The following is a 17,350-nucleotide window of genomic DNA, read 5'->3' as shown; positions in this document are numbered from 1 at the left end:
GCACATCCAGAGTATCAGTTAGTGCCTGTGAAGTTCTCATCGTTGAAAAGGGCTCAGGTTTCCGACCATCAGGGAAACCGTGGCTCTGCGTAATTTGTTTTCTTGCCTTCCTATCGAGATATCTTTGGCAGCGAAAAGCACCGTAGGTAGAAAGAGCATTTCCCAGCATTTGAACAGAACAGCATCCAATCATAAACAGACAACACGCGTGTAAATAAAGCACAACCCCAAAAAGGCCAACATCCGGGTTATTTAAACTAGACCGGTCACGTGATAACAAGCGCGGCCGCCGTGTGACAGTTACGTCGTTTTTTTTCCTACGTCACGTGACGGGCGCTCGGCTTTCACCGTCGACTAGCCGCTTCCCTTTTTTTTTTTTTTTTTAATCGTCCACTTTCCTCTCAGGCTGACACAGGAAGTGGCTCTCGCTGGCTTGGAAGCGATTCATGTAGACGCCGGAAGAGAAGGCCGCGGCCAACGGCGAGGGTCCAAGATGGCGGAGGTGGTGAGTGGGGAGCCACGAAGGGGGTGGGAGGAGAAGGCCCGTCGGAGCACGACCCGGCACCACCAAGCTTTCCTCTGTCTCCCCTGCAGGAGGAGGTAACCGAGGGCTGCCGTCTCCCTGTGCTGCGCCGTAACCAAGACAACGAGGACGAGTGGCGTGAGTGAGGGGTGGGGCCAAACCCGAGGAATGGGCGGGGACAAGCGTGAAGGGGAGGAGCTATAGTGGCTGTCGCCAGGTTGCCTTTACATTTGGATACCTTTGGTGATCAAGGTGCTCCGCCCGCCGCGGTATCTCAGCGGCCTTTGCAACAGTCCGGTAAACGAGACCAGAACTGTCATTTCCCTGTTCCTGCCAAGGTATAAAAGGTGCCAACAGTCCATCTAGCCCATCATCCTGTTAAACAAAGCGGCTGACTAGCTGTCAAAGCATTTCTCTTGTTGCCTCGTAGTGTCAGGGATCCCAGCCTCCAGGAAGGACCTGGGAATCCCCAGGAATTACAACTATAGAGATCAGTTCCCCTGTAGAAAATGGATATTTGGAGAGTGGGACTCTGAGACATTGTAGCCCACTGAGGTCCCCAGGCTCCATCCCTAAATCTCCAGGAATTTCCCAGCTTGGATCTGGCAATCCTACCCCATCCCATCACCTTCCAATGGCCAGAAGGGACTTGGCAACCCTATGCTTTGTTGTTTACTATCTTAGCTTGTGGAGGTTCCTTTTGGCATCTCCACAACTCTTCTGGTTCTTACAGCGATTGAAACTATTCTCCCTGAGTCTGTTAGACTGTTTATGCACTGGGACCTTCACTGCCCCACCCCCCTGTCAGGAGCACAGAACGGGGGTGGATGAGGTGCACCAGGCCAAATGCTCCTCCATGTGGGTGCAGGAAGAGGTGGGGCAACGTGCCACAACTAAAGCTCCAGCCTGCAGCCCAGCATGAAACCTCCAGTGCATAAACGGTCTTAGCAGGGTTCCCTATTAAAGCCATCCATGATTGTGGCCATTCCTGAACCCACTATGAATGAATTCCGCAATTTTAACTGAGAGGAAAAGTATTTATTTTGGTCTGCCTTGGATCTGTTGCCTATCTACTTAACTTTGTGCCCCAGGGTTCTAGTATTATGAGATAGTGTGGGTGGGGGAATCTTTTATCCTCTGTGCCCCAGGTGTAATTTCGAAAATATCTATCATGTCCTATGGTCCTGCACTTTTTCTAAGTCAATGGCTCTTGTTTCCAGTGTATTGGTTTAAGTATTTATATCTCACTCCCTACCTGGCCTGTTCAAAGTCATTTCCAAGGAACTTTGACCAAGATGCTGGGGAAGAGAAATGTCTTGATATATTCAAATGGGTAGCCGTGTTGGTCTGAAGCAGCACAACAAAACAAAATCAGTGGCACCTTTAAGACCAAAGTCCAGTGGCACCTTTAAGACCAACAAAGATTATTCAAGGTGTGAACTTTCAAGTGCAAGCACTCTGAGGAAGAGTCTTACAGTCGAAAGCTCATATCTTGAATAAATCTTTGTTGGTCCTAAAGGTGCCACTGGATTTTGTTTTGTTGTCTTGATACAGGTTTGTATATATTTTTAAATTATTTATTAGAATCATAGAGATGGAAGGGACTTCCAGGTTCATCTAATCCAACCCACTGCAGAATGTGGGAAATTCACAACTACCTGCTCACCAGGCCCAGATGATTGCCCCCCACCAATAAAAACCCCAGAATTCCTAGCCAGTCTGGCCTGGAGGAAATTCACCTCCCAACCCCAAAATGTTGTTTGGCATTTCCCTGGGCATGCAAGGAAGGGCCACAAAAGCCAAGCACCAACACAGTCTTCTTCCACCCACCCACTTACAATCTGCCTAAATTCACAGAATTAGCATTTCTGTCAGATGGCTATCTAGCTTCTGCTTAAAAACTTCCAAAGCAGGATAACCCACCACCTCTTGAGGAAGCCTGTTCCACTGGAGATCCGCTCTGTCACAAACTACTTCCAGATGCTTAGCCAAAATTATTCCCATTAGTTCTGGTCTGACTCACTGGGGCAACAGAAAACAACTCTTCTCCATCCTCTGTGATAGCCCTACAAGTACTTCAAGATGGCTATCATATTAACCACTTAGTAGTCTTCTCTCCAGGCTAAACAGACCAAGCTCCCTTAATCTTTCCTCATACCTTTTGGTCTCCAAACCCTCACCATTTTTGTTGCCCTATTTTAGACTGCTCCAGTTTGGCTACATCTTTTTTCAGTTGTGGTGCCCAAAACTGAACACAGTACTCTAAGGCCTAACCAGAGCAGACCTAACCATAACAGTGCATGATCTGAACACCATACTTCTTTTGATACAGCCCAAAATTCCATTTGCCTTTTTAGCCACTGAGTCACACTGCTGGCTCGTGTTCAGTGTATGGTCTACTAAGACCTCTAGATCCTTTTCACACATACTGCTGCCAAGACAGGTCTCCTCCATCCTATAATGATGTATTAGATTTTTCCTACCTAAATGCAGAACTTTACATTTCACTATTGAGATTCATTTTAGAAGAAGAAGAAGAGTTGGTTCTTATATGCTGCTTTTCACTACCCAAAAGAGTCTCAAAGCGGCTTACAGTCGCCTTCCCTTTCCTCTCCCCACAACAGACTCCCTGTGAGGTGGGTGAGGCTGAGAGAGCCCTGATATTACTGCTTGGTCAGAACAGCTTTATCAGTGCCGGGGCAAGCCCAAAGTCACCCAGCTGGCTGCATGTGGGGTAGTGCAGAATCGAACCCAGTATGCCAGATTAGAAGTCAGCACTCCTAACCACTACACCAAATTGGCTCTCAGTTTAGTCCAGTTCTCAAACCTGTCAAAGTTTCTATATGCTGTCAGTTGTTTCTTTCTGTTGCTTTACCGATAGATACAACCTAAGATGGGACTCCATTTTCTGTTGATCTGTTGTGTATCAAATATATCAATTTTATTATTATTTATTTATTTCTTATATTTATATACCACTCTCCCTGAAGGCTTTGCCATTGTTGCATATTTGTTCAGTTTATTTGACCAATGTGGCAGGGTTTCTTTTTTTCATCTTGATGCCTATATAGTGATGCCTATATTTTAATATTTAGTACCATATTTAATAACATACAGATATTATTTTCAATATATTTTGCATCTTATCATGCATCATAATCCAAGATTTCCTTGCTTTCTGACAGGTTCATCACATATGATAAAGCAATGCATTTGTATCTTAACATTTCTAACGTTTTCCATTATAACCCTTAGTAACTCTTGCAATATCTGTAAGAGCACCATAATACATATTATACAAATTTTCTTTTAATATTTGACATTCAGTTAATCTGTGTTGAGGCGAGACAGAAATGTGAGTCATTGTGTGTTGGAACTGAGTTCCAAAGCTACTACTAAGAAGTATCATACTTCTGGGAGGAGGGAAATTGGCAATACAAATCAGATCTATGGCCTATTTAGGGCATTGAAACATATCCTGCCTAGTCCAAAGAGGTACAGTGAGACATTAAAATCCTTTGCCACTGCTTGCTGTGTTTAGTTTCTAAACTTATATCTCTTGCGTCTAGGCAAAGCAAGCTGGTCTTAATAGTCTTGTTTTAGAGTAGCTCGCACATTTAGCCACATGGTTGAGCAGGGTTTTGAACATGTCTCGAAAAAGCATCTGAGCACACCGTTATGCATGATTTACTATGGCAGTAGAATGGTTTCCTGAGAGACTTGCCTTCCCCCTGTCCATATTGACTCCTCTTTTGGCTTCCCCTAACATAACTTTGTTTTCCTCCTGCAGCACTGGCTGAAATCCTAAGTGTCAAGGACATCAGTGGTCGGAAACTGTTCTACGTTCATTACATTGATTGTGAGTGGACAACTGGGACAGTCTAAAAGGGATAAGGCTGAACTAGAAAAGGCTGTGAAAGTGAAGATTTATAGTGGCACCATAAGCAATTACACTTTTCTGAGCCCGTTGAAGTTAGTGGGTTTAGAAGGACCTGACTCTATTTAGGGTGGTAGTGTTCATATGGATAGTGTGGTGTGATTGTGACTAACGTAGGGCTGACCAAACTGTGGCTTTCTGGATGCCCATGGACTACAATTCCCATGAGCCTCTGCCAGTGCTGGCAGGGACTCATGGGAATTGTTGTCCATGGACATCCAGAAAGCCACAGTTCGGCCACCCCTGGACTAGGGTAAAAATTGTGTGATGAAATGGTGCAGCCAGATCACCAGAAGCGCTGCAGCCTTCCAGTTAGGAGTCTGCAAATGTGCTCACAGTGGGAAACATCCCTCTCATGATGAGCTGTAGCTATTCTCATGACCTCCATGCACCATGCTGAGGAGGAGAGCAAGGTATTGCAAGGTTGACAGTGTTGCAAGGTACTTGGAGGCTATCCAAGCACGCACACGCACGCGCGCGCACACACACCCACACACACACACATCCCAAGCTGTCTCTCTGTTTAGCAAAATACAGACAAACTGCCGCCCTGGAGGTAGTTGAGATTGGCCCTGACCTTCTATTGCATGTTGGAGCTCTTGGAAGACTTTTGAAGCACAGAGGTTGGGTACAGTCTGGGAAGCAGCACATGTTTTGTTGGCTACTAAGGCCCACAACAAGAGCCTCTTGTGGCGCAGAGTGTTAAGGCAGCGACATGCTGTCTGAAAGCTCTGCCCATGAGGCTGGGAGTTCGATCCCAGCAGCCGGCTCAGGGTTAACTCAGCCTTCCATCCTTCCGAGGTCGGTAAAATGAGTACCCAGCTTGCTTGTTGGGGGATAAACGGTAATGACTGGGGAAGGCACTGGCAAACCACCCTGTATTGAGTCTGCCATGAAAACACTAGAGGGCATCACCCCAAGGGTCAGACATGACTCGATGCTTGCACAGGGGATACCTTTACCTTTAAGGCCCACAATAATGGTGGATTCCTGGCTATAGCCCTTGGTGCCTTGCTTTTGTGTGTGTGTCTAGAAAGAATTACAGTGATCAGTCATAGGTCAATAGCAGCCATTGTGAAGGGTTCAGATGGAATGGGGAGGGTTCAGAAGGGCTACTGAAAAGACTTGGTGGATTCAGGGGGACTTGTCAATTAACAAAGGGCCCTGGAAGATTTTCTTGTCATCACATGCTTCTGTAAAATCAGGAAAAAGATATACATTGTCTTAACTATGCAGTTAACAAACGTCTTGATGAATGGGTGACACATGACCGGCTGGACCTGAAGAAGATCCAGTTCCCCAAAAAAGAGGCCAAGACCCCTACCAAGAACGGGCTGCCAGGATCCCGACCCAGCTCTCCAGAACGTGATGTGGTATGATGGGCTTGTGGGCTCACGGGGAGGGAGGGATGCTTTGAAAGGATGGGTGGGAGGGTTGTTGACAGAGTTGGGGGGAGAGAGTGCTTATGCCCCATCTCCAGCTTTTCAGCTGTTTTTGGATCAAAGACAGAGACTTCCATGCCGTAAGAACGGGGCCTTCAGAAGCACTGGTGGTTTTCTTCTGGTCTTGGCCCTTGTGCTCTCTCTCTCTCTCTTGCTGCCTCACCTGCAGCATGTGGGGACGGTGACCCCCGCATACTTCCCCAGAGTGGCAGCCCTGCCTCTTTCCCATGTGTTGATAACACCCGTCTTCCTCCCTACTCAGAGGAAGACCTTGGATCTGTCTCTACAACCAGCCGCAACTCCATCCAGCGGTAAAACCCTGCCCATCCCGGTGCAGATAACCCTCCGTTTTAACCTACCTAAAGAGAGGGAGGCCGTCCCCGGCTCGCCCGACCAACCCCTCTCCTCCAGCTCCTGCGTCCAACCAAACCATCGTTCAACGGTACGAACCGGCGCTCGGCCGCCCCGGCTCGCTCATTTTGTGTCTTTGTCTACCCGGCAAGTTCTCAGCAGGCCGCACCAGCTGGGCGGGGTTGGGCTAGGTCTGGGCTGGCAAGGGAGGCCTCCAGGGAGAGCCCTGGGGCATGATAGCCTTCACCTTGAGGGCATTCTATTTCCTCCCATGTCAAACCATAGCTGTGCAGGGCTTGCCCCGTAGAGCAAAAAAAATTCAGAACCCGCTAAACTCATCGTGGCAGGCACCATGCACATTTCCACAGGTGCTCTTATTTAAAGCACCACAGGACCTATTAACGTGTTGCTCAAACTGATCTATGGATCTAACCTGAGATCCAAAGTCTGTAAGAGACCTTGGAGTTTCACGCTAAGTGCAGCTTAGATACGGTTTTGCTGCATTTTATTGAATGGTCGATATATTTTACCCCTTTTGAAACCAGTGTAGCTGCCATGGCTCCCACAAGGAATCCGTAGGATCTGTGGTTGTCCGGCGTGCAAAGAATTCTTTGTTGGAAATCTTTTTACAAAGCTGCAGCCCTCAAGATTCCTTGACTATGAGCCCTGACCACTAAGCCAGTTTGAAACTGATCAGCATTTGTAGCATAGACATGCCATAGAATTTTGCATTGACTTGGCCCGCAGCTTTTGCCCAAAGGGGGTGGGATTTTGGCTTCAAACAACATGGAGTTGGGAGGTAAGCACCCTTGGACTCCTTTCTCTGGACTCCGGCTATTTTTACGTGAACTTGAATAAATATTCTCTGGCCCTGCATTGTGAAGAGCTGCTGTATCCTTGTTTAAATAGTCCCCAGTATCAGAGAAAAAGACAAAAGTACTAAACGAAAGACACCTTCTGTTGCAGAAAAGTCTGTTTCTCAGATGCAGGAGTAGGAGAAAAATGCAGCTCTGCTCCTTTTCAAGATGCTTAGCAAGAGGTCGCTATATTGAGGCGGCTTCAGTTTCCAAGAGTGGAGGCTAGTGAGATCCCTATGTAAATCCATCCCCTTGTATGACACTGCTTGTTGCCAGTCTCCCCACCCCTCACTCGGATGGTAGCTGTGAGGGGGATCCCTGCATGACCAACTCCAGCAGAACCATGTCCCGCCACTAATTGTCCTTGCCTTGACCTCTTGGATATCTTGCAAGTGGGATTGTGTCCTCCGAGGAGGGTGGGAAGAGATGAAGGAGGAGGAGGGGACATTGGGGGTGGGGGGATGGGCAGCACAAAAGAACCCGTTTTACTTTGGTCTCTTCCAGAAGCGAAAGGTGGAGGTGGTTTCTCCAGCAACACCCATCCCTGCTCCGACAGAGACTACACAGGCGTCCGTGTTCCCCCAGGTCAGCTGCCACACAGACTATAGAAGCTGGCGTTTGGCTGCATGTTTGGGCCTGGGTTGGGAATTACAGCTCTGAGCAAGGGCCTGGCAAGAGCTAGGGGGAATAGGAATTGGATGTAGTGTCAGCTCAGAAAAAAAAAGTAATGCCAAAATCCTTTTGTGTGGGACACTGTTGGTGTGGGCAGGTGTGCTGTGGACTGTAACGGTAAGCCCATTTCTTGACATGGCTTTTGTTCATGGTCAACGGTTTTGTGATGACCATATTTCAGGGGCAGAAGATAGTTTCTCATGTCATATTAATTAGGACCCTAGTGTGTGTGTGTGTGTGTGAGTGTGAGTGAGTGAGGGAGGGGGTGTTTTCTTCTGTATCTGATGTCTCCACTCACTTGGTGAGCCTCCTAGAGCTAGTTGTCTAATTAGCACCTTCCTGGGCTGACTTGCTTTGATATTTGCACTACCTTCGGAAATGGATACCAGGCCGCTGGATGGACCAGGCTGCCTCCCTTGGCACAAAAAAAGCGCCATATGGCCATAGAGGTCCATTCTGACTTGACTTCTGTGTGAGCAGGGGAAAGGCAGTGGGAGAGCTTTGAGCTGAGACCCTTCTGAAGTGGTTTGTCTGCATCTGATGCCTTCCTTGGCCCTCTTGTTTCCCAGAATGGTTCTGCCCGCCGAGCAGTGGCTGCCCAGCCAGGCAGGAAAAGGAAGTCCAATTGCCTCGGCACAGACGAGGTGAGTGCCGGGGCTTCCGACTCTGCCCACCTGCTTTGCCAGGTGTCCCGGGCTGGAAGAAAGCAGCTCTTTTTCGGTTGTGAAAAATATCTCCCCGCTTGTGAGCAGGACTCGCAGGACAGCTCAGACGGCATCCCCTCAGCCCCACGCATGACAGGCAGCTTGGTATCGGATCGCAGCCACGATGACATCATCACACGCATGAAAAACATTGAGTGCATTGAGCTTGGCCGACACCGGTTGAAGCCTTGGTACTTCTCACCATACCCACAGGAACTCACCACCCTGCCTGTCCTCTACCTGTGCGAGTTCTGCCTGAAGTATGTCAAGAGTCTCAAATGTCTCCAAAGACACCTGGTACGTACAGCTCCCACCATCCTCCCATGGGCTGTACACGAGGCGGGAGGAAGGAGGAGACTGTATGGAACATTTCTTTCTTACTATGGTCCGTCTGCATTGCAAATGGTAACCTACTGAACTGTTATCGCTCCCCCGTGCCCAGTCAACATTGAGCATATTTGTCTTTCTCAGTATATTCTCCAAGACATGGTTTATATGAACAGTTGTCCAGGAATACCACCACCAATTCTAGATGGCCAGTGCTTCAATTTGATCTTGTGTGGTGATAGGGGGAGAAAGAGATCCTTCCTTCCTTCCTTCCTTCCTTCCTTCCTTCCTTCCTCCCTCCCTCCCTCCCTCCCTCCCTCCCTCCCTCCCTCCCTCGATTCATTCATTCATTCATTCATTCATTCATTCATTCATTCATTCATTCATTCATTCATTCATTCATTCATATACCGCCCCTGTTGGTCTCCCTCCCAACTGTGATGTCACCCACCCCTGAGGATTGACCATCAAAGAGCCTTTCCAGTAGCAAGCAAGAATACTTGGGGAAGTCACCTCTTATTTAAACACTATGATAACACATTGTAAAGAACATAAATGAAACTGTCAAAGACAAACTAATAACCAGTAGTGTTCCAAATAGGCATACTTGGATTGGTGAACCACATGTTTTCACCTGATTCTACTGAGAAGGATTTCTAGGGAGGGATGCCTTTATGGGGGGAGGAGGACATGAAAAGTGAGGACAGGTGCTGATCTCTGCTTTAGCTTGTTTTCTCTAAGTTTAAACATCCATAAGTTGTGGAAAACATTGCCATTTTCTGTGATACTCAGGTGCTTGGTTATTCCTGAGTCTAATTAAAGCTATCCCATTGCATAACAGGGAAAGGATGGCAGCTCCCTTTCAAACTGTGGTATGAGGCAGATGATGGCTGTGCCGTGGGCTCTTAGGATGGCTCTGTGCACAATCTGCGGCCTTTTCCTCTTTGTTCTTTGATGTATTTCTTTTGCTACGTAAGATAATTTCCACCTCTGGAGCTTGTTCTTCCAATTACAAGAGGTCAGAAGGCCCATCTAGACCACAGTCTTTTGCTGCAGTCAGAGAGTAGGCACATCACAGAAAGAGGATCGACTTGAGCAAGTGTGGCAAGTGATGTGCCACGGGGAATGTCCCCAGGAAAACTCTGTATTGCCTTCCAATATGGCAAGTTGCCTCCCCCATTTGGGCCAAGAAATAACAGCCGGTTTTGAAAGACCACTCGGCCAGAGATCTCCTTCAGGAAAACTCAGCCTGCAATTCTTATGTTTGCAGACAAAATGTGACCTGCGGCATCCGCCCGGGAATGAAATCTACCGCAAAGGGACCATCTCCTTCTTTGAAATCGATGGGCGGAAGAACAAAGTAAGTGTGGACTGGGCAGGGGTGGCATTGAGTGGTGGGGACCTTCAGATTCTGAGAACTTGACTCCATGATATAAGGTGGAGGAGAAATGACTTCATGGCGGCTGGTGGCAAATCTGAGGCCGGTTATCACCTAGCCCCTTCCCATTCTCCTAGCTCCCACTCTGTAGCCAACGAGCATTCAGACTTCTGATCCATAGAGCAGGGGTAGTCAACCTGTGGTCCTCCAGATGTTCATGGACTACAATTCCCATGAGCCCCTGCCAGCAAACGCTAGCAGGGGCTTATGGGAATTGTAGTCCATGAACATCTGGAGGATCACAGGTTGACTACCCCTACCATAGAGGACTTTGACCTCACCCCAGTTTTGCAGAGTTTCTCCTTTTCTGCATTGAAAAATTCATTCAGAACTGGGGGGGACATACATAGATCCCTATGAGCCTGCCTTGGATTTCTAAGCACAGTGCAGCATGGAAAGCCAAGAAAATCAAATAAATAAATAAATAAAATGCTTACTCTTGAATTTGAGATGGACTAGGATTTCCTCAGCCCAGTTTCTTGCTCCCAGAAATTTATTAGATTTTTATACCGCTCTCCTATACGGTTCAGGGCAGTTTACATAAAACGTTTCAGGGTATTACATAGAACATCATAAACATATAACACAGTCATAACAAAACACAACAACAGTTCCAACAGTGCTTCTAAGATTAACAGAATTACAACAGGTTTGATTAAACAATATGTTAACAGGAATGACAACCTTAACAGACCCCTCCCCAGGGAAGTCAGATTGGTTCAGGTTATGGATGGGCTGTTTGAGGGGGGACCAGTGGATGTTGTTGGGTTGGTCAGTCTCAGGTAAATGCCTGGTGGAGGAGCTCTCTTTTGCATATCCTGTGGAATTGTGGGTGTTTGAGCAGGGCCCTGATCTCTTCAGGGAGCTCGTTCCACCAGGTGGGGGCCAGGACAGAGAAGGCTCTGGCCCTTGTTGTGGTCCGACATGCTGCTTTGGGGCCAGGGATCACCAGCCAGTTAGCGGTGGCGAGTGTAGGCTCCTTTTCGGGGTATAGGCAGAGAGATGGTCTCAGGTACATTGGGTCCAGACCATGTATGGCCTTGAAGGTAATTACCAAAACCTTAAACGTAATCCAGAATTCAATTGGGAGCCAGTTGAGTTGCTGAAGTATAGGCTGGACGTGGGATCTCCATGGTGTATTGGTGAGAATCCTAGAATCAGAGTCCAGTAGCACCTTTAAGACCAACAAAGATTTATTCAGAGTGTGAGCTTTCGAGTGCAAGCGCTCTTCATCAGAGTGCTTGCACTCGAAAGCTCACGCCCTGAATAAAGCTTTGTTGGTCTTAAAGGTGCTACTGGACTCTGATTCTATTGTACTACTTCAGACCAACACAGCTACCCATTTGAATCTGGTGAGAATCCTGATCATGGTGTTCTGAACCAATCATAGTTTCCAAATCAAGGATAAGGGTAGGCCTGCGTAGAGCGAGTTGCAGAAGTCCAGTCTAGAGGTGACTGTCACATGGATCACTGTGGCTAGGTGTTCTGGGGGCAAGTAGAGTGCTAGTAGCTTGGCATAGGTGGTAGAAGGCTTGCTGCACTACTCTCGTAATCTGTGTCTCCATGGAAAGGGAGGCATCGAGGATCACACCCAGGTTTCTGGTGGAGTGGGCTACTGCTAAATGCACTCCATCCAGGTTGGGTAAGCACGCTTCTTCGCTTGGTCCCTTCCTACCCAGTCACAGGACCTCTGTCTTTGAAGGGTTGAGCTGCAGACTCTGCTTGAGCCACCTCATCACTGTTTCCAGGCATCTGGCTAAGGATTCTGGGGGAGAATCAGGGCGGTCATCCATCCGGAGGAAGAGCTGGGTGTCATCTGTGTATTGGTGGCAACCCAACCCAAACCTCCATACCAGCTGAGCAAGAGGGCGCATGAAGGTGTTAAATAGGAGAGAGGACTGCTCTCTGTAGGACTCCACATGTGAGCTGATGACAGCTAGATTCTCTCCTATTGCTACCATTTGTCTGCAACCCAGGAGGAAAGAAATCAGTCATTTGAGGGCTGTCCCCCATATCTTGGCAAGGTAGTGAGCTAGGATCTTGTGATCGACTGTGTTAAATGCTGATGACACGCCTTTGTCCAGCTTGCGGCGGAGGTTGTCCATCAGGGCAACTAGCACTGTTTATACCCCGTGGCCAGGCCAGAAACCCAACTGAAATGAGTCAAGGACTGAAGTTTCCTCCAGGAATGCTCATATTTGGTCTGCAGCAGCCCTTTCAACCAGAAAGGCTAGATGCAAGACGGGGTCCAGAGATGGTTTTTTGAGCAACGGACACACCACTGCCTCTTTTAATCCTTCCGGGAATTCTCCCGTTGAGAAGGAGAGGTTGATTATTTCCTGCCCCTATTCTAATGTCCGTTGTTTCTAGGAGCCACGATGGGTATGGGTCTAGTGCAGCGGTTCTCAACCGCCGCTGCTCTGCGACCCCTACAGCAGAGGCGACCCCCCCGGGAAAGGTCAACCAACCCCGTGAGGTATCGCAACCCCCAGGTTGAGAACCGCCTGTCTAGTGGCCAAGTGGTTGGCCTCATTGCTGCTAGCATCCTGTCCACTTTGGCTAATGATAGTCGTCTGGAGTAACTCAGTGTTCTCTCCAAAGACGGCCAAGGGGCCTGAGTGTTCCTTCCACTGGAATGGTCACTTTTTTCATGGCTGTTCTGCTTCCCACCTTCTTGTAGAGCTATTCTCAGAATCTCTGCCTGCTTGCAAAATGCTTCCTGGACCACAAGACCCTCTACTATGACACAGACCCCTTTCTCTTTTACGTCATGACAGAGTACGACAGCAAGGGTTTCCACATCGTCGGCTACTTCTCCAAGGTAACGTTCAAAGGGATTGTTGGTACCATGTGAGCCTACTTAGATGTGATTTTAAGAACTGAGTTTCTTCCCAGTTCCCCGTTCCTTCTCTGTAGAGACAAGTAGGGGTAAAAGTCTAGACATGGCATTAACAATGCAAACAATGCAAGGGATGTTGCAGGGGAAGACAACAGGAAGTATATGGAGGGAGGCTGTTGCAGAAAGGTTCATTACTCATGGAGTATGACACAGCACAATATATCTCTTTCGGCCTAGCTTGAGCTGTATCTGGCTATGCAGATATTTCACCAGATGTTGCCATTTCCCTTCCAAGTTCTTTTTTGTAGCTGATGCAGCTACAAACTTAGGAAGCTGAAGGCCTCATTCTAGTAAATTCTGCATCAGATTTGAGGGTTCAGATGTCTTGTATGAAGTCTTCCTTAGCCACAATTAGCCTGAGCTACTGCTGTTGGACATAAAGAAATGGGTTGTTTGTAATTGATGGTGGAATTATCAATTATCGATTTAAAAAATCAGCATAGCTGCTTCTTTCACCACTATCTATGTAGGAGAAAGAATCCACAGAGGACTACAATGTGGCTTGTATCCTGACTCTGCCCCCCTACCAGAGACGAGGCTATGGCAAATTGCTAATTGAGTTCAGTAAGTGGAAGCTTTCCTTTAACAGGTTTTATGGTAAGCCCTTGTTACACCCCTTCTCCGATTGCACTGGTAATTTTTCTGTTTGCTCTTACTGACATTCTTAAGAGGGTAACAGTGGGTATCTCCTCACCATCGTGCTGCTAAAAATGCTCTTTATGAACCAGGTTTAAAGCATCATGCACACCAGAGTGCACTTGAGACTGTTCCACACCTTCATCTTGGAGATTTGCTAATGTCCAGTCCTGATAATCTTTTCAGACCCACTGCTTTTCTAGTTGTTCCATTTGTTATTTAAGTTGGCTCTTGGTGGCTTTGAGTGACAGGTTTAGCCATAGCTTATACGAAAGGATGTGTTTCATATATTGCTGTGAGCAATGCTGTTGTGATATGTAAAATGTCATACTGTTTAGATATCTGTTCTTGATGGGGAACAGCGACCATTGATATGCAACTGAACAGAGCAAAAATCCTGCTTTGCTCTAAGTATTGGTACCATCATCTTTATAGGGAATACCTGATTAGTATGAAAAGCCTTATTTTAGACTGCACCTATCTTCTTATAAAATAAACATCTTCAGTTTCATAAAGAACTTCAGCAACTCTCCTTAGGTGTTGACTCCCAGTTATTTTCCCCAGACGGGTTTTCTCACTTCTTCCAAGAACCATGTCTATCCATGATGTATTTTCATTTTTTTATGACCACTGGCCACTACTCACTTTGTATCAAGTCAGCACAAAAGGAATACCTGTGCAATAGACCACAGCATACTACTAATAAAATGAAATTAAGTCCTTATTTTCAAACCAGAGTCTTGTTTAATTGCTTGAAGATTCTATTAGCACAGAAGGAGGCAATAATTGCTTGAAGATTTCATATGAAATATGCAAATACATACATTTTGGTCCCAAGACCTTCAGTGCAATTTCTTCAACAATGTCAGCACAGCCACAAGGACCCTTCTAACATTCACCACGACTTGAGATCTTCAGTAGCCTGAAAATCATAGGTGTCCTATGAGATCAACAGTCACCTATTGTGGTCTATTGCAGTGGTCCCCAACCTTTTTATCACCGGGGACCACTCAATGCTTGACAATTTTACTGAGGCCCGGTGGGGGGGGGGTAGTTTACCCCTCTACTCTCAACCACTGCCCTAACGCTCTCTGATCGCTATGGTAATGTTTAAACATCCCTTCAAAATAAGATACAGACACGCCACAACAATGAACATAAGGAACGTTTTATTTTCATGGAAATTTTAACTCATGACAATGACAAATCAATGGGAACCCTGAGCTTGTTTCTCTGCAACGAGATAGTTCCATCTGGGAGTGATGGGAGACAATGACACCTGATGTGTGTTGTAAAGGGCCGGGGGGGAGGGGGGAGAAGGCGTCCTTCGGGGCCCACCTCCAATTAGTCAAAGGACCGCATGTGGTCCGCGGCCCACAGGTTGGGGAGCGCTAGTCTATGCACAGGCATTCCTTTTGTCCTGACTTGACTGTACTGTGTATTCCTTTGTCGCTACTACTCATTTGTATCAAGCTGGATGTTAAGTGGGCTTCTTCACCAACATTTTTAACTCTCAAGGTTTGAGATCTACTAATCAAACCTCTCCCCCCCAATTATGTACAATCAACCTTTTCTTCTTAGTGAATTTCATAGTAAGCCCATTGAAATGGATCTCTCTCTCCTCTCTCCCTACCAAGGCTATGAGTTATCCAAGGTGGAAGGGAAGACGGGCACACCGGAAAAGCCCCTGTCAGATTTGGGGCTCTTGTCTTACCGCAGCTACTGGTCCCAAACTATTCTCGAAATCCTCATGAATCTTAAATCGGAGAACGGGGAGCGTCCACAGATCACTATCAAGTGAGTGCCCAAAAGGAGAGTATTGGACAAGAGCTATGGTGGTCTCAAGTCCTAAAATACAGGGAGGGTGGAAGCCCCACTTCTAGGGCTCAGAAATGGCCAACATGCCCCCTGCTTCACCTTGGTGCCTGCTAGGATGGTAATATTGGCCTCTTCCTCCCCTTTCCAGTGAAATCAGTGAAATCACAAGCATCAAGAAGGAAGATGTCATCTCTACATTACAGTACCTTAACCTCATCAACTACTACAAGGTACCAGCCACTAGATCAATGCTTCTCAACCTTCCTAATGCCTTTAATACAGTTCCTTAATTTGTGGTGACCCCCAACCGTAAAATTATGCAAGTGTTCTTTCACAGAAATTAAACCCAAACTGACCAATGGTGTGAAAATCCATAGTTCAGGATTGTATATCAATTGGTTATAAATTGGCGGGTGCCTTCAGGAGGAACGGCAACAGTGGTGGCACCCCCCCCACCCCAGCCAAGCTGCTCACCCTGCCGCGACCCCTGTGAAAGGGTTGTTCTACCCCCAAAGGGGTCCTGACCCCCAGACTGAGAACCACTGTACTAGACTGACCCTTATGCAAAACCCTGAGTCCTGTCAAATCCATAGCTGTGGCTTTGTCATTAACAAGTAAGAGAATCCCATGTTGGATCAAGCCAGTGGCCCATCCAGTCCAACACTTGTGTGTCACACAGTGACCAAAACCCAGGTGCCATTAGGAGGTCCACCTACCAGGCCGGCAACTCCTCTCCATGTGCTTGTTTTGGACTCCTGCTTTTTGGGGGGAGGGGTGTGTCTCTGTTGTTCTCAGCAGAGTAGAAAACTGGTTCTTATCTTTTTCTTTTTGTGGTGATTTCCCTTTCTAGGGCCAGTATATCCTAACACTCTCAGAGGACATAGTGGACGGACACGAGCGTGCCATGTTGAAGCGGATCTTACGGATCGACTCCAAGTGTCTGCACTTCACCCCCAAAGACTGGAGCAAGAGGGGGAAGTGGTGAAAGTGGAGCCTGATCCCGCAAAGTGAATTGTGACTGTTGACAAACCCTCCCATGCCAGGACAATAAGGGCCAGGGCAGAAAGTGCAAACGCTCCTTGAAAGACATTTTGTCTGCCAGCCCTGAACCACAGGCAGTGCTGACCAGGCCCAGCTGCTCTCGCCTGCCCATTTGTACATAAGACTGTATGTCTGTTTTGTACAGAAATTCTGAAAGCACAGAACAGTATATCCTCCTCTCTTCCTATGCTGTTACTTGATGGGACAGAGATTACAGAGGGCCAGTGATTGAACTTTGAATCCTGCTTCAGGAGGAAGAAAATTCTTAGGAACCGGCTACTTTCCCATAATGCTCTGCAGTGGAGAAGCTGCCGCCGGCACCACTTTTCCAGACAGAATTATGCTGCAGCTCCCAGGTAAAACCGTTCTGCTTTGGCCCAGGAGCCCAAGGTGAACAGCAAGGGCTGCTCTTGCTCCATGAACCTCGAGGGCAGAAGCAGCCTGCTGGCACCTTGTCGTAGCACTGCTCTGTGAGCAAGTCTTGGGGGGGGGGGGGAAGCCTCTGCATTCTGCTGCTCTCACGGAGGAGTATCTTCAGCACTGGAGCACTTCCTGGTTACGGAAAATAATTCCTGTATCCCGTCAGCCCGAAAGGTCTGAGAATCAGAGGTTGGAGAGCTAAGAGAGGGACCCCCCCCCCAGCTCCTGTAATCAGAATAAATTAATGAAGTGTTTTAAATCTTGTGTACATTTCCCCTTGTGCGT

The 17,350-nt window shown here is 47.4% G+C and overlaps 1 protein-coding gene across 5 annotated transcripts; it reads left to right on the top strand.

Annotated features, from left to right (window-relative positions):
- Positions 1-347: 347 nt before the first annotated feature.
- Positions 348-17,324, top strand: KAT5 (lysine acetyltransferase 5). 5 transcript variants are annotated; one of them, XM_077329435.1, is made up of 14 exons: positions 349-505; positions 595-661; positions 4,314-4,382; positions 5,697-5,833; positions 6,165-6,344; positions 7,615-7,695; positions 8,352-8,426; positions 8,700-8,783; positions 10,084-10,173; positions 12,932-13,072; positions 13,621-13,714; positions 15,424-15,583; positions 15,753-15,834; positions 16,455-17,324. In XM_077329435.1, exons 1-14 carry the CDS (start codon positions 494-496, stop codon positions 16,587-16,589), a joined length of 1,407 nt encoding a protein of 468 aa, XP_077185550.1. In that variant the 5' UTR covers positions 349-493; the 3' UTR covers positions 16,590-17,324. The 5 variants fall into 5 exon arrangements, with proteins under 5 accessions (XP_077185542.1, XP_077185550.1, XP_077185535.1 ...); XM_077329420.1 differs by having other exon boundaries at positions 8,535-8,783; XM_077329445.1 differs by lacking the exon at positions 6,165-6,344 and having other exon boundaries at positions 8,535-8,783.
- The last annotated feature ends 26 nt before the right edge of the window (positions 17,325-17,350 follow it).

Source organism: Paroedura picta, chromosome 1 (assembly GCF_049243985.1).
Source record: "Paroedura picta isolate Pp20150507F chromosome 1, Ppicta_v3.0, whole genome shotgun sequence".
Taxonomy (NCBI): domain Eukaryota; kingdom Metazoa; phylum Chordata; class Lepidosauria; order Squamata; family Gekkonidae; genus Paroedura; species Paroedura picta.
The sequence above is the reverse complement of the archived record's forward strand: the minus strand, read 5'-3'. Positions and strand labels throughout refer to the sequence as shown.